A 23,094-nucleotide genomic window follows, 5' to 3' on the forward strand; every position below is an offset into this window, starting at 1 on the left:
AGGACCAGTGCTTTGCCTGCCTATGTCACATGCATAACAGTCTGGGGTTTTGCATTCCAGGTCATTTACTCCCAAATGGATCACTACCATGTCATAGTCATACTTTTCCTGGGAAAGGGCCCTGAGGGTCCTTATAGTGACTGTAATACTGGCACTTAAAAGGAATCTGACAGTAACCCTGTCCTTGTTCATTTTGGTGAATGGGGAAACTGTATGCCTAACAACTGAGTCACAAATCACTAATATATTTTTATCAGAAGATAGTTTAAGATTGATTGATTGATCAAATCCATCCATCCTTTGTTGACTGGTTCATTCCACTATGCTAGTGGCCTCTTTCCAGGGGAGACCCAAGGTAGTATTTATACTACTGGGGAAAATTTAGCCAGGACATTGGGAAACTTCCCTTACTCTTTTCAATAAGTGCTGTGGGATCTTTTACTACCACCAACTTAGGCAGATAGGACATCGGTTTAACATTTCATCCAAAGGACAGTATAATTCTTGGGTAAAGCACTCCCTCATTTTGCACTCCAGTGTCAGCAATCAAGCTTCTTGGTGTGGGATTAAATTCCACAGCTTCTGCACCAAAGGCAAGTGTGCTACCTGTTGCATCACATACACCACTAAAAGAATTATTTGACTTAGGGCAAATGTCCCTTTGTGAAAAACACTGTACCCATGAACTACCACATAGGCAGTAGCCTACTAAACACTGAAAGTGTGATAAGAGACATTGAGACACAGGTGGACAGTAGTCTCTCCTTTGATAATCACATCACCACAGTAGTCAGGAAATCCTTCTAAGGTGGCATACCTCATCACAAAGGAGTTCAGCTCCAGGAAAAAAGAGGTCATTGTTCCTCTCTACTCATCCCTCATCAGACCCATTATAGAGTACAATGCCCCATTTGGCATGTACCTCGCAAGACATGTACAACAACTAGAAAGGCCACAGAAATACCTCACTAAGAAGATTAATGGCCTCAAACAGATGCAATACGCAGACCGTCTCAAAAAACTCCAGCTCTACTCCGTCGCTTATGGCCTACTCAGAGGCGACCTCTGCCTAACATACAAAGCCATGTCAAACCCAGATCTGTTGGACATGCTACACTTAAAGAAACCCCAATCCCTCCAAGCCACATGCTCCAGGGACCTAAACCTTGCCACCACAATAAACAGAACATGTTGGAGGGATAGATTCCTGTCCCAGAGACTTCCCATGATCTGGAACAGACTACCCATTCATGTCAAGCAAAGCTCCTCATTAGCCCTCTTTAAGAAAAATCTCGACAACTGGATGGGAAATAGGAAATTCACCCCGGGGATCACTTCTGTGGCTCTGCTAGACAGGGGTGCAGGAAAATAACTTTCTTGGGTGGTGAAAGCCAGGGAACTTTTTTGGCTAGGCTTATATAGGCCCCAGGGCCGATAGCCTAGTACCTACCTATGAAGCTATGTGTGTATGGCATAAGTGATATGAAGGACTTCCACCAATGCCTGTTCATACAAATTCTAGAAGGCTTTCCAAAGGATTTCTTTATGGTATTAGGGTATGACATTTTTGGGGTATTCTATATGAGAATATGGTAGTGACTGAAGTGAGGGTGTAAATATAGGATACTCATTGCCTCCATATTAGATAAGTATTTGCACCTCAAAAAAAATGAGTTTTCTGTGTTAAGTTAGAATTCACTATTAGTGAGCACGAGGCTGTTACTACACTGTCCAAGGATGCCAAGTCCTAGGAGGCTGAGAACAGAACAGGGAATGTTTTCTTACCCTCCACATTATCCAGTACTTTGAGCATTAGCTGACAAAGTGCACAGGTAGTGAAGCAAGGGCTGAGATAATACTAGCAGTATAGTATCAGTGCTGCCAACAGAGCAGCACTCAGTGTACTGATGTTCCTAGTGCAGCTGGAAGCAAATCAAGCAGCCAAGAGAAGACAAAGCATAAGCTAATGCTGCCTTTGGCATAAACAAGATAAGTATTAATTGTGGATGCACTTTATGGTTTAAGAGTACTGCCTGAAAGGAAAAAATGAAAACTTGCTCACTATTCAGTTCCAATTACAGTGACTATGTGCAGAGCAAAGCTCATCACATGGCCATGCAATGAATAATAAAACAAAACAAAAGAAAAAAAAGAACCAACCAGAAAACAACTCTGAGAAAGCCAATGGTGCACAGACATATGGAATATTATAGCAATCAGCTATCATTCTTAATACCTACCACACTTTCCAAGATGGCCTCCAACAACTGGCTAAACAAGCTTTTATTAAAAATGCAGTTGTAGTTTAAATAGTCCAAAAATAGGTTATTCATTTTTTTTTCCACAAATAGAAGCTCTGATACAGTACTGTGACAGTGTGTATGCTATGACTTTACATATTTTTTTTTTAGTTTCCACATTATGGTAGAAAACATAATAATTTTAACTCTGAAGGCTTGGATACATATATGCTCTCCAGGAGATCCTGTATTTCAGTGAAGCACTGGGGGTAGTTATTCTTATTCAGATGCAGTTCTAGAACATAAATGTACAACATTCATTTTATCTCACACGTTGTTTCATTAACATACTATAAACATTATCACATTCAGATGGAAACCCAGGCTTCATTTTCAGATCCAATTCTCCAAACTGGACACAAGGAAAGCAAATTAATTCTGATTAAGCTCCTTCCCAATCCACTTCCACAAGACTTAAACTTCCCTGCCTGAAGAATGAAGAGCTGTTAGTCATCAGAATGAGAATGAAAGGTGCTATTGATGCTCCACAGACACCAAGACAATGTTCACTCTCTGAAACTGACAGTAAACATGCACCTCCTTCTGTTCCCCCAGAGCAACTGAGCACTTCCTTTCTCTGTCCGACCATTCCCACTGCATTATTCCTTCTCCTTCCATTCCTATCACTCCCACTAATAGGAATCTTGTATCACTTTCCATCCTCTTCAACCGTATCCATGCTTACACTATCTGTAAAACACTAAGAAGGAATCATACTCAGAAGGCAAACTGTGGTGCAGCGGGAGTGTTCCTTTGAGTGTGACACCAGGGACCATGCTCCAGATAGGGATCTCACACTTGTAGAGCCATATAAAGAGATGAGTGAATAGTAAATGCATTAATTGTGCCACTCTGCCATAATGTAATGCACCAGTAAACAGATAAGTCAGCTTAATGGGGGTGAGAGGTATCTTAATGCCCTTCAAATTTAACAGCAGGCAGAAGGGGAAAGCTAGGACATAAAAAACTCCCCATCTCACACTATGATGCAAACAGGACCTGCCACTAAGCTCTGGTCATACTAGGTACAAATATTCAATATGGGCTTTTTATAGGTTCATAGGTAGGTACTAGGCTATCGGCCCTAGGGCCCATACAAGCCTAGCCAAAAAATGTACCCTGGCTTTCGCCACCCAAGAAAATTATTTTCCTGTGCCCCTGTCGAGCAGAGCCACAGAAGTGATCCCCGGGGTGAATTTCCCATTTCCTATCCAATCATCAAGATTTTTCTTGAAGAGTGCTAATGAGGAGCTCTGTTTGACATAGATAGGTAGTCTGTTCCAGAGTATGGGACGTCTCTGGGACAGGAATCTATCCCTCCAGCATGTTCTGTTTATTGTGGTGACAAGGTTTAGGTCCCTAGAGCGTGTAGCTTGGAGAGATTGGGATTTCTTTAAGTGGAGCATGGCCAACAGCTCTGGGTTTGACATAGCTTTGTATGTTAGGCAGAGATCGCCCCTGAGTAGGCGATATGCAATGGAGTAAAGCTGTAGTTTTTTGAGACGGTCTGCATAGGGCATCTGTTTGAGGCCAGTAATCCTCTTTGTGAGGTATTTCTGTGGTCTTTCCAGTTGTTTTAGATGTCCTGTGAGGTACATACCAAAAGGGGAGTTGTACTCTATAATGGGTCTAATGAGTGATGAGTAGGGGGGAACAATGACCTCTTTTTTTCTGGATGAGAATCCTTTTGTGATGAGATGAGCCATGTAGAAGGATTTCCTGACCACTGTGGTGATGTGATTATCAAAGGAGAGCTACTGTCCACCTGTGTCCCAAGGTCTCATCACATCTTCAGCATTAAGTAGACTACCAGCTATGTGGTAGTTCATGGGTACAGAGTTTTTACCAAAGGGGATGACAATACACTTTTTGGCATTAAGCTTCAGGCCATGGCTTTGACACCAGGTATCTGTCTCAGTGAGGCCCTTTTGTAGTTTGTCCACATCGTTAGGAGTTTCGATTATGGCTCCTAGTTTGCAGTCATCTGCAAACTTTGTTAATAAAGACCTTCTGTGTTGGCCTGCACTTCAGAGAAGTAGATACCAAACAGGAGAGGACCCAGGACTAAACCCTGTGGTACTCCACTTGTCACTGGTCTGATGTCGGATTTGGAATCCACTACTTTCACAGCGTGGGTTCTGTCCATGAGCCAGTTGGCAGCCCATCTTGTGACATAGGGATTTATACCTAGTTTAGTGAGCTTATCTATAATTCCAGAGTAGGGGATGGTGGCAAAAGCCTTGGCGAGATCTAGATAAGCTGTGTGAACCATTTTACCCTCATCTATGGCTTTGGAGACTGCTTCAAAGAAGTCAATCAGGTTTAGGAGACATGATCTGCCTTTTACAAATCCAAACTGGGTAGGGTCCAGAGTTTGGAGATTACCAATGTCTTTGTTTATGAGTTCCACAATGATACGTTCCATGGCCTTGCAGACCAGGCTCGTCAGGCTAATGGGGCGGTAGTTCCCGGGGTCCATCATGGTTCCCCCTTTGTGGAGTGGGATAACCATCATGGTGCGTCATTCAGTGGGTACAAGGCCTGAGGTGAGGCTATGATTGAACATGGTACTTAGGTAGGGTGCCAGTTCAGTCTGTAGTTCGTTTAGAATGCAGCCTGGGATATTGTCAGGTCCCATGGATGCTGTGTTCTTGGCTTTGGAGAGTGTGTTTTTTACCTGTGCAGCCATGATTATAGGAACTTTGCATTCTTCCAGTATAGAGATGGGCCCTCTAGGGGGTGAGAGGGGGTAAAGTTAGCACTGTACCTATCTGCTAGGATGTTGGCAATATCAGTTGGTTCTGTATATTTAGTGCCATTGTGCTGTAACTCAGAGCAGATCTGAGTGTTCCCATTTAGATTCTTGACATAGCTATAGAATGCTTTGTGGTTGTCTTTAGAGTGAGTGGCAATTTTGTTTTGGTAACTAGCTTTGGAGGATTTTATGAGGGATCTCATCTTCTTACTGAGGTTGACCAGGGAGTTACTCCAGTCATGGGGTTTTACTCTTTTTTGCAAACAGTTTCTTTCTTCTGTTGTAGAGTTTGCTTATGGCAGAGTACCACCAAATTGGCTTCCTTTTTTGGAGGATAACATCTTGGTTCTATTAGGGATAGCATGATCCATGCAGTCGTGTAAGTGCTTATAAAGTGCATTTGTGTAGGATTTGGCAGTCATACCTCTATTGTTCACCTGCATGGGTGTCATGAAGTTTGCCACTTCTGTCTTAAGAAGTGTGAAGTTGGCTTTGGAGAAGTTTTTTACGATGGTTTCCCTAATTGGGGGTGGGGGTGGGATGTGGATGTCTAGGCTGATTAGCTTGTGGTTGGATCTGACCAACGAGGAATTGACCTCTGGTGTGGAACACCGGTTTCCCATGTTGGTAATGACCAGGTCTAGGATATTGCTGCCCCTGGTGGGGGTGTGAATAAGTTGATCCAAGGCGTTGGAATTTATGAAGTCTAGAAAACGTTGAGCAAAAGAGTTGGTACATGAGTAGTTTTCCCAGTTAATGGTGGGGTAGTTGAAATCGCCCATTATTAGGGTGTTGGGTTGTACCCTAATACTTTCCAGTGTATCAAGAAATGAGGAGTGTGAATCCTGGGGCACGGTGGGGGGTCTGTAGCAAGCTACAATTTGGATTGCAGTCTTGGCCAGAGTTAGTTGCACTTGGATAATCTCAGATGCATTATGCTGTGCAACTAGCCTGGAGGTGTGGATATCCTTAATGAATATGGACACGCCTCCACCTTTAGTGCTTCTTTCTGGGTTAGGTGGCCGAAAGGTGTGGTATGAATTGAAGCCTGGTAATGCAGTGATGCTCTCTGGAGCTTTAAACCAGGTCTCTGTCACTGCACAGATGTCAATGTTCTCCATTTTAAGGAGTGCTTCGAGTGAGTACATTTTGAGGTTTAGACTTCTAGCATTCAGTAGCATTACCCTCAGATTTTGCTTGCTTGCACCTGTTATGGTGGTGCATTTGTCATTTGAAACTTGCCTAAAAAAGGCACCATAGGGGTGGCAAGAGTCTTAGCCAGTATCCGGAATCCTAAGGGCGACAGGTGCAGGCCATCTCTGGCAAAGCATCGTGGACTGTTGATCATGTCGTCCCAGGCAGACAAATACTGGATCCCCTTAGAATGACACCAGAAGCTTAGCCAATTGTTGAAGTCAATCATTTTGTCCTTTTTGTATAACTATTGTACTATACTAGGCTATGCTATATTACTAACTGTTGTATAAATAGTTATTTGTTTTATTATGCTAATGTGCTTGTCACTGTATGTAAGATTTCAATAAAAATATTAAAAAAATAGTATAAGTAACTGGTAGGTATCTTTATACAAGGCCAGCAAGTGAAAGAAAAATAGTAAGAAGCCTTTTTCACTGCCAAATGTTGGACTGCACAAGAGTTGCACTGCATCAGTAGTGATTACAAATGTAACGCTAGTAAAATTAGACAGCATGGAGTAACTTGCAAGTGGAAATTAAGGTAATAATCCTCTAGTGTCCTGAAAATGTTAAGTTGCAAAAACCCTGAGAGTGGTGAGCTTTACACCTCTTGTATATTGATTCATTCTTTTCATATTTCCACCAGTGTTTTGTGCTGGTTGTGCTGATGGGTGAAGCTAAGCAATAAACAGTACATTGTGTAGCACATGAAAACTTCATTGCTACTCTTTTAATATGACATTACTACTAACACTAGTAAATATTTTTACAGTTTGATACAAATGAGAAAAGGTGTCACTTTGCATGGTAATTGTTTTTCTCTACAAACAGTGCCTTGCTGTTTCAATTTGCTGTCTCAGGTACTAGGAGGTGACCTGAGTTCCAGAATGGGCTGCTTTAGCAAACCGTATCTGATAACTAATACTGTTACAAAGAAAAATAAACCAGAACTGGAAGTCAAGAGATGGCAACCCTTTAGTAAGGAGAGCATTTGGTCTCATTATAAAAAGGTTAAGGTCAGGCTGAAATTTAGATAAACCTACTAATTTTACATATATGCAGAAATAAACAATAAGCTATAGCAGTAAAAAATAATTATAATCATCATGAATTTGTACTATTTTACATGGTTGGTAATTATTATTTTTGAGGAATTTTTGGTTGTAAATGTAACAGTAGAACAACAAAGCTTTAACCAGTATTGCTTTATCTCATCTCCAATGAAGCCCATCATTCTACATTAAGAAATTCTTGTGAAACTTCTGGTAAGTTTCTTTTTGTCTTCACCCATATTAGCTTTGTAAGAGCTTGTTGAATGATCCGTGATAATATATGGAGAAAAAAAAAGCTACACATGCCATTTTACAAATTAATTGACATTTGGGAATATAAAGCTCTGTAAAAGGTTATGCATATTGTCGTGGCATTATTGGGATGCCAATAATGGGAAACTATTTGAAATGTCAAGACCCACGAAAATGAGTCACAAAACACAGAGACTGAATGGCCAAAAGATCGGGCTTGTATATACTAAATCCAATATGCCATTTCTCTAAATATTCCCTTTTCTTTGAGGTATAGTGATCTCGGAGTTTGTAGATATAAGTTAGTTGGGGGGGGTGCAAGGGACCCCCCCACACACACACACAAAAAGAAGTTTTAAGGAAAAGAGCAATTTTCGAGATCTGATCTTCTCCGGGTCTTCAGTCTTTTTTTTTTCTTTCGGCTTTTTGGCACTCTGTATTTTAAGTGCTGACATTTCAGTAGGGAGTCTTCAATATTTTACTTATTGCGATGTTCATATCTGATATCCAAGAGGTAGCTTCTTTCATCCATAAAATGATGGCATTATGTCAGCCACATCAATGTATGAAGAAGAACAGGCAGAAGAAATCTATTCATGAATGGTATCACCTGATAACTTTTCAAGGAGGCCTTGGCAAGCATAAGGCATCTTTATGAATAGTTTAGCAAGTGGGCCAGTGACAACTATAAACTAATTCAACTTCAATATATGTTTTTGTCTTGATGTGCCTAATACTGTCTTTAATTTTGAGCACATCATATAAGTAAGCCTCAACGCACCTATTTTTCTGAAGCTCAGGTTAAGAAAATGAAAGTCTGAGGTTATGTGATCTTGTAATATAGTTCAAGAAATGTTTTGCCCTGTACTAGCTCATTAGTATGATATATAGGTTATATAACTTTAAAGGCTACTAAGTAAAATACAGAAAGTTGGATGCCATGTCGTATACATTTCTTCAATAGACAGTTGACTGATTAAACACCTCATGGAAGCCAGACCACATCCTCAGTTTCTTTACACTGTTCACTCAACATCCTGCCAAACGCAGATACTAGATGGTATCACAGTGGATAAGTTCATCAGAAGAGGTTAAAAATGCCTTTGTCTTTATTAGTGTAGATGTTTGGAAATACAGAAGTATAAATGGCAATCAAAAATACCACAATTCAACTAACTACAGGAATTATCTTGCTTCAAGAGAAGTTAACGTAAAACTGGAAAATTTTATCCATGAATTCAGTTTATTACTCACTGTGGATTACTGATAAACCTGGAAAGGTACAATGTGTTACATTTTAGCATGTCTTTGAGAAGGAAAAGTATCCATGCACTACATTTCTGCATTTTGCTTGATAAGAAATCCTAAAGCAATTTGATTATTTTACTTTTTCTTAATGAGACAATGATGACATAACACCAGTAAGAAAGATGTTCAGAAATTATATGTGACCCAGGAAGATGCTGACAAAATACAGTAAAAACTGAAGGCTTTGGATTCAAGAATTATGTTCATTCCTCAGTGTGAGTGGAATAGCCAAGGAACCTGGGAAGGCCTGCATGTCACAGTAAAGAAAAGACAGTGTATGCTGCATTAATGAACATCAAGCCTTAAATGTATTTAACTATTATACTTTTTTGAAGAAAAAAAAAAGTAAGAAAAGAGACATTCAAGATCTACTGTAAACCCAGAAAAAAATATTAACATTTATTTGTTACCAGTTCTCTACAAGAGTGCAAGGTCCCACACAGATTATATAAATTTGTATTACTGAGATGATAAAGAGCACCAAGAACTGTAAATATGGTGAGCTGCACAGTTTAACAAGAAATAGTTTATAGCATGAAAAATTATGGAAAAAGAGGTAGGAGTTCAGACAAAAATGAAAAACAGAGAGAAAATATGCCCCAAAATAATAGCTTTGAAAGAGAGATGCACATGACAAAGTATTATAACATTAATGAAAACCAAAGGACTGTGAATTTGAAATTCTAGCCTCATTTACTTGTGTGGCTGAACACAAGAAACAAAGAACTATCCTGCTTTTTAACAAGTCTTGCAAAATATGTGCTAGAAAATTACATTTTCCAAAATATGTAAATGGAAAAGCAAATGTGTTCAGAAAAGAAATTTGTATCTTGTTGAAAACAAATACAAAAGTAAATTGCTTGAGGATGCTAATAAACTGAAATATTTATACAGTAAGGCAGGCAAATTAATCTGAGGCACTGAGACAGGAATATAAGTCAGACTGCTGGCAAGAAGTACTGAAAAGTTCTCAGGGAAATGTTGAATCTAAACTAGAAACCAGTGCAGAGAGTAATATTGTATCAGGAAATACCTTTAAAGTGGTTATTACATAATGAACAGAGAACTGTGTGTAACTTGCTAATATATTTTCTAGCCACCAGGTAGAACTTGTGGGGCAAAAGCTGGTGACATGAATATATAAATAAGAAAAATAAGAAGTACAAGATTCTTTTTCAAATCATGGTACCTAAAAGTACTGTCTGCTAATAGTGTATACTGCATGTTTTGTGAAAAGCTAGGAATTATAAAAAATCCATGCTGTGATGCCAGAGACCGCATATATACAGACACAATTATACAGCCATGGAACCATAAATACTGGGCAGTGCCATAGCAATGACAACTAGCATGACTATGTTGTCTTATTTACAGGCTGTGATTCCCACCACTGCTATCAATATGTGATGGCCACCAATATGTGTCATCCCCACACTGGGTCAAGGATCCTGAATCCTCATCACTGACACTGGAGAGGGACATGCACTTGGAATACAAATGGATACACACAGTATTTCCAGATGCAGACCTCTCTGCATCAAGCACAATTTCCCTTACGGGCATGCAGGGAATGCAGTCAGTCCAGGGTCTGGATGTCTCTATATCTGTTTGCCTCCAGGTCCCCGGTAAGACTCCCCACTGGAACAGCTGCAGGGTAAGGCCCTCAACCGGGTGCCCAAGCCAAGTCCTCCAGCACCCTCTCTGTAAACCCAGTGCTTCATGTCTCTGCCCCAAGTTAGCTCACACACACACACACACACACACACTCTCACATGCACAAACACACACACACTGAGAGATTTGATTTGCACACATACATACACACACACCTGGGAAAGGCTGGCAAAGCTTTACTAGCTATACTCCTTCTGGCCAGACTATAAGGTAGTTATCCGCACCACAAGACACTCCCCAGTCAGCTATTGTCAGCTATTCCAAGGCCCTTAACAAAGGGTGTCCACTTATACTGTGTAGTATTAATACTAATCCAAATAGTAGTAGTTCACCAAGATGACTAGGCCTTCTCGAATGGCCCACACAGTGTCACAAAATAAATATAATGATTCTCTCAAAGGTTAGATAATTTTTAGAGGGACCAGCCATAATAAAAATGTTAAATATATTTAATAATAAATTATAAAAGAGTATGAAAATACTGAATATATATTTACAGTAAACCATAGAGTTCAAATCTAAAAAAAAAATTGAGTTTAACACTGATGGACAGACTCATACAAATAAACAAAAACATTCTCTGAACTAAGCTTCACTATATTCCTTACTGAATCTAAAAGAATTACTGTTCCCTAGTTAAGTTAATTACTACCACAAGGTAAGATGCTGTAGGTGAGGGTCTTTCTAGTCAAGCTTCCCAAACAGAATACTCAGTACTCTGCATTGAATTACTACCACAAGGCAAGATGCTGTAGGTGAGGGTCTTCCTAGTCAGGCTTCCCAAACAGAATACTTAGTACTCTGCAGTTTCTCTTTTTAATATCTAAAATATAATTTCCAAGAGGGCTGTCAGAATGACCTCATCTGGTCACCTGATTCTAGGTTCTCACAGTATTCCCCTTTGAAGGTGAGACAGGAATTTAGCACAGATGGCCACAATACACATCCAAATGTTTATGGCAGTGCCTGGGGCCTCCCCTATTTTCACTGAGCTAATGATCAAAGGCTGTTTCCCAGACCTGTCATCCCCAGTCCTATTCAGCTCCATGGGGTTTCGCTTTAATGGTTTAACAGCTCATTTACATTTCCCTTATTTTTTTAAAGTTAAACTTTGTTGTCCCAGCGTCCTCTATCAAAACATATACATTTAATTCAGTTGCAGTAATATATGGACATTTCTTTTAATTTCAGCACAGTGTACTATTGATGCATTTTAATACAAGCAAACCCCACCAGTACATTTTTAGCACAAGCATTTGTACAAAGCAGCTTGATATACAAATAATATATAGTTATAATACATTTTTAACATGGGCATCTTGTATAAATCAGTTTGCTATTCAAAGGACACATCACTCTTTACAAAACTTCAGCTGGCTATGCTGGATGGCACTTGCCCATATCATCACACAGGCCTTGGAAGCTTGTAGGGAGAATAATACATAAACACAAACTCTGATCCTATATCAGTGAAGAATCCCCCAAGGAAACCATCAGTAGCTCTCAAAAGAAAGACAAAGCTGGTACTAAACTAAATGCAAAGCTTAGATGTCATATCAAAGCAATTGCAGCCAACAGGTTGAGTAATATTACTACAGTTGTAAAAAAAGTAAAGATTCACATCTGTACTGATCAAATAATCTAAATAATGCTATCAAAAAGGGGCTTATTCATTGCTTAGAACTAAATAATTGGTCTTAGAAATGTCAGCGTTATTATATTTAAAACAGGGTTTCTGATATATAAAGCTATAAGAATGATACTATATACTAAGATCGCTTAATATAGATCTGCTAAGAATCCATGACTTCCAAACCCCTCCCCAACAAACTACGTGACTGAACATGATTAACTACAACCCCCCCTGGTATAGACCTTTACTTAAGTAAATCCTTGACCACAAGAAAAAACAAAAACACCACACGAGTGAAATCAGCTATGACAAGTTCCAGTCTCATTTTCTCATTCAATAATACAGATCTCTACTACAGAATTGCAACTGTGACAATGTAAAACCAGTAACTGCCTTTTGTAAAACATGCAGTAAAATATGAAATAAAGAAAACATATACTGAGCTGGAACAAGAATTTTATTTTTAAGAAAAAAATACTGTGACAAACAAAGCTGTCTTTATAGTAAAACATTCTATTGAGTTGCAAAGCAATGAAAAATTGTATTTAAAAAATCCTGCAATTATTTTGATGTGAAATTATACTGAAACATGCAGAGACACATACGTTTGGATCTTATTTCCTGACAGACCTATGTTACCTAATTTAAACTGCACTTCCTCTCAAGATAATGAAAATAGGAAGCTTATATCCAAAATCTATACCAAACAGGAAGTACAGAATGTAGGCCTCTTAATCTCAGACAGCACAACTGTTATCAGCAGCATTTTGAAACTACTTTCAAGAGCAAGAACAGAGGGCATTTTAGGACTAAGATCTAATATTTGAAATGCAATGCCTGTGAGTCTTCTTCAAACGCTTACTGCAGTTAAAAGTCAAGACAAAGGCAGATTACAGTACAAGCTCAGCTACTGGTAGTCCAGAAACATTACAGCTGTATTAAGGGGTTTTTTTTCTAAATGCCATCTGCTTGAATCCTTTGTTTTATATTTCCTTGCTGTATATTAAATCTTACAAAATTAATTTCTTAATTTTACTTATTTCAAGCATAGACTGTTATTGCTCAAGTTCAAGTGCTTGTGGTTGGTGGTTTATTTATAAGTATTTAAAGGTAGTCACTAGACCCGGCACACTATAAACTGTTGGCATCCTCCTTCTCATTGTTGAAAAGTGACTGTTATAGCTGTAGCTACTAAACAAGTAAATTACAGATGGTTTATTTTAAAAGTAAATAGTAATGGTGCTATTGCTGCACTACATTGGTTCACATTTTACCATACACATAGGCAAAGGGTGTGTGTGTGTGTGTGTGTGTGTGTGTGTGTGTACTTATATTAGTCAAATTTTACTTACTTACTATTAGTAAGATAACACTGGAATAGGCTGACAGCAACATGGATAACATTCTAGGAAGCCAGTAATCAATCTTTTATACTCTGCAGTTGCTCAATGCAAAGATCAAAACAACCATTTATATGGGCATATGGCCAGTCCTTCTAAGTACTCCTCAGGCTTAGTCATACCCAGTTGCAGCTCCAAGTGTGTCATCCATACAGAGTTTGTCCTCCAATATATCCCATCAGATATGTCTGAGGCAAAAAGACTGAAGGTCACAGAAGCAGGAAAAGACCTCTAAAGGATTCCACTGGTCACATTTCTTGTCCACGACAGCATGGGCCTCCACTTTATGTCTCAGTTTTATTAAGTCAGACCTCTCTCTAGTTTCTCAATTCTGCCTTCCAACTCTGCATGTGCCTAGCAGTCATCTACATAGGAAAATGGAAGGCTTTACTGAAGGTCATATGGACCATGTCTGCTGGTATTTCCTTGTGCTGATTCTTGAAGACCCAGACACAAAACCACATACATTTTGACGAACACCACATTCTGGCCATGAAACCTTGTTGGTCACTGTGCTGGAGTGGATGTCATTTAGGGAAGCCACCAATATTCCTTTGAGGATTTCTTTCATGACCTTTATGGTTACTAGTGTCAGGCTGACTGGTCTGTAGTTCTACATTTTATTTTTACAACCCTATACAGGGAAACCATCACTGTTGTCTTCTAGTCCTATGATACTTTATTTAAAATTTGTTTACTGAGAAAGTCCGACTAGGATGGAGCCTATTTTCAGAGGAGGCCCAGGGAGAAACTCTCCAGACACAAGTCTTTGAAATGTGTGAGGAAACCCAGAGCATCTGGAGGAAACCCATGCAAACTCAGGGAGGACATGCACACTCTGCACAGAAGGCACCTCCACCAAAAATCGAAACAAAGAACCTCTTGCTGTGAGGTGAAAATGATAACCGCTGCACCACTGCACTGCCACTTCTGCAGTGGACAGTGACCTGTTAAAGTTCTCAGGCAAGGAGCTGTCCAACACTTTGTCCAAATTTTCAAGTATCTTATGGGCAGTCTATATGACCTTTGTGGACTTTACTTCCTTAGGGTGGTATGCTCTTTTCTGTTTCACTATTATTTCTATCCACTGCCTTCCCTAGTTTGCATTAACTCCCATGCATCTTTTCTTGGTCAGTACTGAAGAAGAATATTCTTTCTGTGCTTCAGCTTTTTTCTACAAATCTGTGACCTATTTCCCATCCAAACTTTACAAAGTATAATATGTACTCCTTCCTGATAGGTTCATAGATTAGGTTCATAGATTAGTACTAGGCTAACTGCCCTTGCGAGCCATTTTTAAGCCTAGCCAATTATCCCTTGTGAGACTCAAACCCTGCACCTTGTGTTTGTAAGGCAAACACCTTAAGCATTAGGCCACCCTCCCAACCCCTGATGTCAGAGATATAACTAAAAAAGAGTCTTTATTCCCCTTGTTTGCATTATGGTTAAGGTCTTAACATCACACCTACATGGTATAGGATTTGAGTCTGGAATCTGGTCATTGGCTAGGCTTGTAATAGTTTGCAGACTGTATGTACCTTTGAATCTATAAACATTCCTGACCCCCTCCACTACCTTCTATTCTACCTGTGCTTTTGCTGATTTCTGTTTCTTTTCTGTTCCTTTGCTTGCCTCTTGAAGAGTGATTCATCTAACACCTCTACTTCTGTTTTCCATTTGTTATATGGTGTCTTGTTTTTGCATTAATTACCAGTCTGACTTCCTTGCATAGCCATACCAGCCATTCCTCTTCTTGGATATTTTTGCTTTTGTAATCAATCCTGTTTACACATTCCTAACACTACTTCTATGACCTTTGTCCCTAGCTTATCTTTGTCTTCAATTTTCTTCCATTTCCATCCTCATTTCTTTTTTCCTTAAGTGTGGCTTGTTTGACATCATGTAGTACAACACCAGTATTTTTTGTCCTTGGCTTTTTGTTACCAGCCTCTCCCCCCAAACACACCCTAAAACCCACAGTGGTATGGTCACTGATGGCCAAAGTGTTAGACAGTTCTCTGCCAGAGAACTTTAACAGGTCATGGTTCCTTAGCATTCCTGACCCCATATTGTCTTAGTACCAAATCTAGAATTGTATTTTTTCTGGTACCTTCTCTTACCAGTTGACTGAATTCCTCTAGGGCCAAGGTCTCAGGCCCCTTCCTCTCTTTCTCAGCCTTTGAGATAAAGATCTACTCTCTGACCTCTGATAAATTAAGGTCCCTCTCTCACTCCATTCTTTGATAAATTCAGGCGCTTCTCTCACTCCATTCTTTGATAAATTCAGGTGCTTCTCACGCCATTCTTCGATAAATTAAGGTCCTTCTCTCACTCCATTCTTTGATAAATTCAGGTGCTTCTCTCACTCCATTCTTTGATAAATTCAGGTGCTTCTCTCACTCCATTCTTTGACAGATTCAGGTGCTTCTTTCACATTCTTTGATAAATTCAGGTGCTTCTATCACATTCTTTGATAAATTCAGGTGCTTCTCTCACATTCTTTGATAAATTCGGATGCTTCTCTCACTCCATTCTTTTTCTTTCCTACATACATTCATACTCCTTGGAATTGTCTTAGGGACTAATACACCATACAATAATCTCTTCTTGCTTCCTCCCCCTTAAGTGCTAGCGATTTCTATTGAGAGGGGTCTAAGCTCATCCTTTATAATTTCAAAGGCATTTACATACATAGCATACATCTGTTCTTCATTTATATGTTTTAACTAAATTTCTAATTACTACTTCAGAAATATCACTATTCAAAATCTTAAAAAACAAGTTTGTCATAAGCTGGCTGTTTGACTTGTATGAGACTGCATATTTTGCTGGTATTAAACTATACATACTCTGACTCTGACACATTATACCTTTCAACATACACAGTGAAAAATGAGAGTATTAAGCATCAAAAATCAGTTATATTGGAATTTTACCAAGTCATTTACAGTATTATGATGTTATCAAAAGCAAAATTGGGTAAAATAAATATGAAAGACAAAGGGAAAGACCAACTGACAGAGAGAAAGATAAAACCTACAATATGATAAAAACATATAAACCAAATGTAAACGTTTCACCACTCAACTATCCAGATTTTTAATACTGTTATTGTTGGTGTGTTCTTCATAAAATGTGTAGATTTCTAGTAACATAGTGATGATTGATGTCATTATATAATGACAGGCATTTGAGTTTCAGACTTTATATCATTTAGGAAATGCATGCTAATGCAAAACCTGTTATTCTAACAACTTTCTAAGCTTTAAAGTGCAATAACTAAAATCTGTTCCTGTTTTGGACGTTTGTCCTCCCATTACTTTTGGCCTTATCCATATTTCTTGTGATGTATTGTGATGTAATATGCTAATAATAGCAATACTTAAATAGACAATAGTATAGAACAGTTTTATGTTTCATCAGGTCTCATATTTTTGTAACTAACTTTTGTGTTTTCTTCTTGATAGGAGGTCAGGGTTGGCTTTGGGGAGGATGCAGTGATAATGTTGGATTTGGAGAAGCTATCTCAAAACAGTTTGTGGATGCTCTGGAAACTGGACAAGATGCAAGGGCAGCTATGAACCTCCATAATAATGAGGCTGGTCGAAAGGTATGAGATTTTAAATGTGAAACTGATTAAAATAATTTATAACAGTGTGGTTGCTGATGATGACGAATTCCATCCCAGGATATATCGCAGTATAACAAACTTGCAAAAGACAATTAAAAATAGACAGCTTTAGGCATAACTCATTCTCACATGGTTCCAAAGATCTAGAGTAAATGCAGAGTGAAATTCATTAACATGGAAACACATGAAACATTCAGATATGTTTTCTGCATTAAGGACACTACTAGAACCAGTATAAAGAAATAACAATGTGATGTGTTTTTTTACCAGTATCCATCAAAGAACATGCATGCGTAACCAACATGGAACTAAATTGAAATTAAGAACTATATTGTGCAAGTTACTATTCCATTTAAAAAACAGGCTGGTGGCATAGAGCTAAAGCAAATGATGTTTCAGCCCTCCAAATATCATCCTAAAAATTGTCCCCCAAGCATTCTATTCAGGTTTCATGCTGCAAAGAGGAAAATGAAAATATTAAGCAGGTTCTGTTTCCAGATGCTTTCGTGTTAAATTTAATGATGTGCCTTGGTTTGTTCTGCAAGTAGACAAAATTCATATGGGTAGCACTACCTCCCATTCAGACAAATAATCAAACAGGAAGTAATTGTGGCTGCTGTGTAATGCTGTTTGGGTTACCTTCACCTGCTGTTTAGTGAATACATTCTTTTTGGTACTATCTCATCTCATCTTCTCATTAACATTAACTGTCTCCCTCTACCATGCTCAACCTTCCTTCCAAAGTCTTACTCTACTCCCCCTTCATCTTACTTCTATTATTTCTATACCAGTTAACCTCCTATAATAACTCTCATTTCCCCTCTCCCCCTCTGACTCCCCTGCACAACCACACATCCCAATTTCACAATATCTCTGCATCATTAATTCCCTCCCACCCTCTCCTTCCCTTAAAAATAAACATTTTTCCTGTCTTTGACAACAACTACAAACTAAACCCAACTCACTACCAGCATCATCTATCAAAACATAAATCTAATAAACATGTCCCCAACATTACTTGCCTTCACTTAGCTGGTGACATACACCCCAATCCAGGCCCAAATTTCTCTCCTACAAATCATTCTTGCTCCAACAAAGAAAATACTCTTATAAACCTCAAGTTCCTAACAATCAACGCTCAAAGTCTAAATAATAAGCTATCACTCTTCCATGCCTGGCTCTCCCATAACTCCCCAGACGTAGCAGCCATCTCTGAAACCTGGTTAAAACCACATATTAATGACTCTGAGTTTCTACCTCCTGGATTTCATTCTCTCCAATCCGACCACACTAATAAAAGAGGAGGCAGAGTTGCTCTAATGTACTCCAACCTCCTAACTATAACCCCTAATAATGCTGAACTAGTCATTGGCATACTAAAAATAAACAACCATAAAAGCATCTGTATTATTTCCCTCTACATTCCTCCTGGTAACAATACCAATACCCTGGAAGATATCCTCTCATGGTCCTCATCTAACATTAAACTAGAAACCTTTACTTTGGGAGATGTAAACATTGACTGGGGAAAAATCAATAACCCCAATCCATCCATAACTATCAACCTATTCAACTTCACCCAACTTACTAACTCCATTACTAGACCTAACAAAATCTACCCCCGGCTCCATACTTGACTGGATACTAGTATCGCATCCTAACAAAGTTATAAAATATGGAGTCAATCCTGACCCATTAGGAGACCACCTCCTTGCCTTCCTCATTCTAGCCACTCCCCCCTCCCCTCTCTCTCACCACTTTATTCAAACTCGTAACCTAACTAACTTTAATCAAAATTCCTTCTCTAACTCCCTGAAGCTAACTAACTGGAACCCCCTAAAAACTCTGCCTCTAGACAAAGCTGTCGACTATTTCAACTCCACATTCCTAACTGTCCTTAACTCCCAAGCTCCAATAAGAAGAAAAAGAATCAAATCAAAAACCTCCCCTTGGCTCACCAATGAGACAAAAAAGATTATGCTTCAAAGAGATAAAACTTGGAAAGCCTACCACAAACACAAACAGCCTGATATGTTCCTTAAGTTTAAACAACTAAGAAATCTAGCCAAAAAACTACTCATTACAGATAAAAAATCCTACTACATCAAACTACAAGAAAATCATACAAATAATCCAAAACAGTTCTGGAACTCCATTAACTCTCTCCTCAGACCTGGTACAAAAATCAGTCCCTGTCCTGATACCAGCAAATCTGATCCAGAAATTGCCTCACTATTCAATTCCTTCTTCACCTCCTCTATCGCCGAAATAACCAAGACTTTCACTAATAACAACCCTCCCCCCAAATCAATCTTCCTCTCCTTCTTCACCCCTACCCTCTTTCAATCTCAAACCAGTACCCACCAACCTAATAAAGAAACTGCTCTATAAACTAAAGCCTTGCTCCAATGCCCCTGATAACATTCCATCCACCTTCCTTAAGATAACTTCTGACTCCATAGCTTTTCCCATCAGCATCCTAATAAATAGATCCCTATTCGAATCCTATGCACCCAAAATCTGGCGATCTGCTTTCATTCTTCCACTCCACAAAGGAGGCAAAAACTGTAATGTCTCCAATTTCCATCCCATTGCTATCCTCTTCCCTATATCCCAAATCCTAGAAAAATGTATCCACCTACAGCTCCTGCCTTTCCTTACGGAACACCAACTACTCTCCCCTACCCAGCATGGCTTCCAGCCTGGACACAGCACTAACTCTGCCCTACTCTCCTTTCTTCATTCTGTGAACTCTGCATTTCACTCTGGTAACTTAGTACCATCCATTCTACTAGACCTATCTAAAGCTTTTGACACCATCTCCCACTCCCTCCTTCTAAACCACCTCTCTGACCTCAACCTGAGCCAAAAAGCTCTCTGCTGGTTCTCTAGCTACCTTTCAAATAGGTCCCAAGCTGTGAAATGGGGCCAAGCAACATCGTCCATCCTTCCTACCCTCTCCGGTGTACCTCAAGGCTCCATTCTTGGCCCTTTACTATTCAATATCTTTATTAACAACTTTCATAAAGCCATCCCTAACATGACAATTGTGCAATATGCCAACGATTCCACTCTGATCTGCAACACCCCTAACCAAACAGAGCTCCAAGCACTAACCCAAACAGCATTTTCTACTACTGAAAACTGGATGTTCCAAAATCACCTCTCCCTTAATGAAAACAAAACCAAAATCCTGCTCTTCTCCCCCTCCAAATCCTCACCTCTTGATAAAAACTCTTTCCAAATAACCAGCCTCAACAACTCTGTGATTGAAATAGTAAACTCCACTAAACTTCTGGGTGTTACAATTGATGACCAGTTCAAATTCAATACTCATATTCAGCTAAACATCAAAAAACACATATAAAACTTGGCCTATTATATAGAAACATCCACTTTCTGTCCCCTTCCACTAGGCAAACCCTTGCCTCTACTTACCTCCTTCCATCTCTACTTTATGGCACTCCACTGCTTACTAACCTATCTTCTACCCTTACCTCCAAATTGGAACAATGCCACAATAAAATCTCTAAATTTGCCACCAAATCCAAATCCTCCTCTCATCACTGCACCTCCCTCCACTCTCTAAACTGGCTTGAACTCCCAAATCATCTTAACTTTCTACAACTCACCACAGCCCACAAATTACTATTCCATCCTACTAACTGTCCTGCACTTTCCAATATTCTGCAACCCTATACCCCCCCTCAGATCCCTTAGATCTTTTCATCAAAACCTGATCTCAGTACAAAAACCTAAGCACCCTGCAGGTCAACTTCTCTTATCCTTTACCCTTGCTAAGAAATGGAATGCCCTACCCTCCTCCCTAAGAACCTGTAACAACCTAGACAACTTCAAAATCCAACTCCATTCTCACCTTTATCTAAATAGGATTTGCAACTGTACTCTCCAACCTACACCAGTCCAACTGTCCTTCCCCTTCTCTCCAGGCTAACCTCTATAATCTCTCTGATCCTTTTCTAACCTTTCCTAAAATACCAAACTATTACCAACTAAAGCATCTTTATTCTTTATGCTTAAGCTACCCAGGCATACCCTCTACCCTCCCTCACCTCTTCTAAAATACTAATTGCATAAGCTTCTAACATTAAAGTTCTGAATGTCCTTCCTTAATTTTGCCTTTTCTCTGTCTCTTTATTTAATAAGCCAATTTTGCCAAATTGAAATTGTCAATAATTTTTGCTAACTTTGCTAATTTAGCAATCTGATATTGTTTTGTAGACTACTTTCTAGTTACCTGTTAACTTGTAATGTTCTTCTGTGTCTTAACTCTTTCTTAATTAAAAAATTGTTGTTTATGTGGAGCTTTTCTCCCCGAGCCTCCACTGAAAATGGGCCCCCAAGCCCAGTGGACTTCCCCGGTAATCAAACTGAAATAAATAAATAATAAATAAATAAATTTTGTTAGTTACATGCTGCTCACTCTATAGTAGAATATGCCTAGATTAAGGCTAAAAATTCTGCATTTTGTATAAACCCAAATACTCAATGCTTAGCAAACAATAAATACAAAAATAATATATTTGAAATACATTTTCTTCTTGTGGTATTCACTGACATTATGGGGATATATATATATATATATATATATATATATATATATATATATATATATATATATATATATATATATATGGGTCTACTTCACATGAATGAAAACTCAAAATATTGAAATTCATTTGACTGAGACCACAATATCTAATTTTCAAAACACTGAAAACTCATGTGACTGAGTCTCATTATAATGGAAGCTTACAATGCCGAATTTCAAAATACCGAATTTTAAGCCACAGACGTGATGTGTGTTTGCCTTCACCTGTGACTTGCTTGTGATAAAAAAATATAGTAACTTAAAGTGTCAACTGTCAAAATACCAACAGTAGCGTAGAAACTAGTGTTGTAGTGTTTCTAAATGTGGGTATGTCTCTCTACATTTTTAAGGGAAGTATCTAAAGTAATATGGCAGATGTTTCATGTGCTTCTGGCAGTAGTGGCAGTGTGTACAGTACTATAAAGTAAGTAAAAGGTATATGCCCTTTTCCCCAGTGTAGTGCGATCCTGGAGTTAGTATATATAGTTGGGGGCATAGCCCCCCACCTAGCTTGGGTATTATATCATCTTTTTTCTTTTAAGAGGGTAAGTAAATAGTTTTTAAGATTTGGGAAGAGTTAGTTATTGGTGTTGTTAAGTGTGCATGTCTATGGCTTAAAATTCAGTATTTTGAAATTTAGAGTTGTAAGCTTTCAGTATGAGACTCAGTCAAATGAGTTTTCAGTATTTTGAAAATTAGATATTGTGGTCTCAGTCACATGAAACTCAACATTTTGAGTTTTCAGCCATGTGAAGTAGATCTATATATATATATATATATATATATATATATATATATATATATATATATATATATATATATAGGTTTACATTTAAAATTTCGAGGGAAGGTTCAGCAAACACAGTTTGTCAAATTACGAATGGCTGACCCGTACTGCCGAACCTTCACTTGTGCAAGTCCCAGTCAGCGAATGCACAGTGCAGACAATCTTTTAACTAGAGATGGCAGTACAGTAGGGATTGGGAAATTTACTCTTTCCACACTGTAGTACGATCTTGGAGTTGGAATATATAATGTGCAGAGTAGCTTGCCCCCTTGCAAAATCATCACGTCACGTGGTGTGCAGTGTTGGACTGTACATCACGAATGTCGAGAAAGGTCGGATTCGTAACAGGAAGTGTTTGTGACATTCTGGCCTTCTCGACTTTGTGTGCTTAACATTTTGATTGACATTTAAGGTGGGTCTATCATACGAGTGTCGACTGTATGATACTAAACTATATATATATATATATATATATATATATATATATATATATA

General features: G+C 38.7%; 1 protein-coding gene across 1 annotated transcript in view; it reads left to right on the top strand.

Annotated features, from left to right (window-relative positions):
- Positions 1-23,094, top strand: part of WNT8B (Wnt family member 8B) — a 210,038-nt gene that overhangs the window by 142,587 nt on the left and 44,357 nt on the right. The window contains exon 6 of the mRNA XM_044055611.1: positions 17,038-17,180. Coding sequence (XP_043911546.1) covers positions 17,038-17,180 — 143 coding nt within the window. The remainder of the gene's footprint in view (positions 1-17,037; positions 17,181-23,094) is intronic.

Source organism: Protopterus annectens, chromosome 14.part0 (genome assembly GCF_019279795.1).
Source record: "Protopterus annectens isolate FY-2018-M chromosome 14.part0, PAN1.0, whole genome shotgun sequence".
NCBI classification, from domain to species: domain Eukaryota; kingdom Metazoa; phylum Chordata; order Ceratodontiformes; family Protopteridae; genus Protopterus; species Protopterus annectens.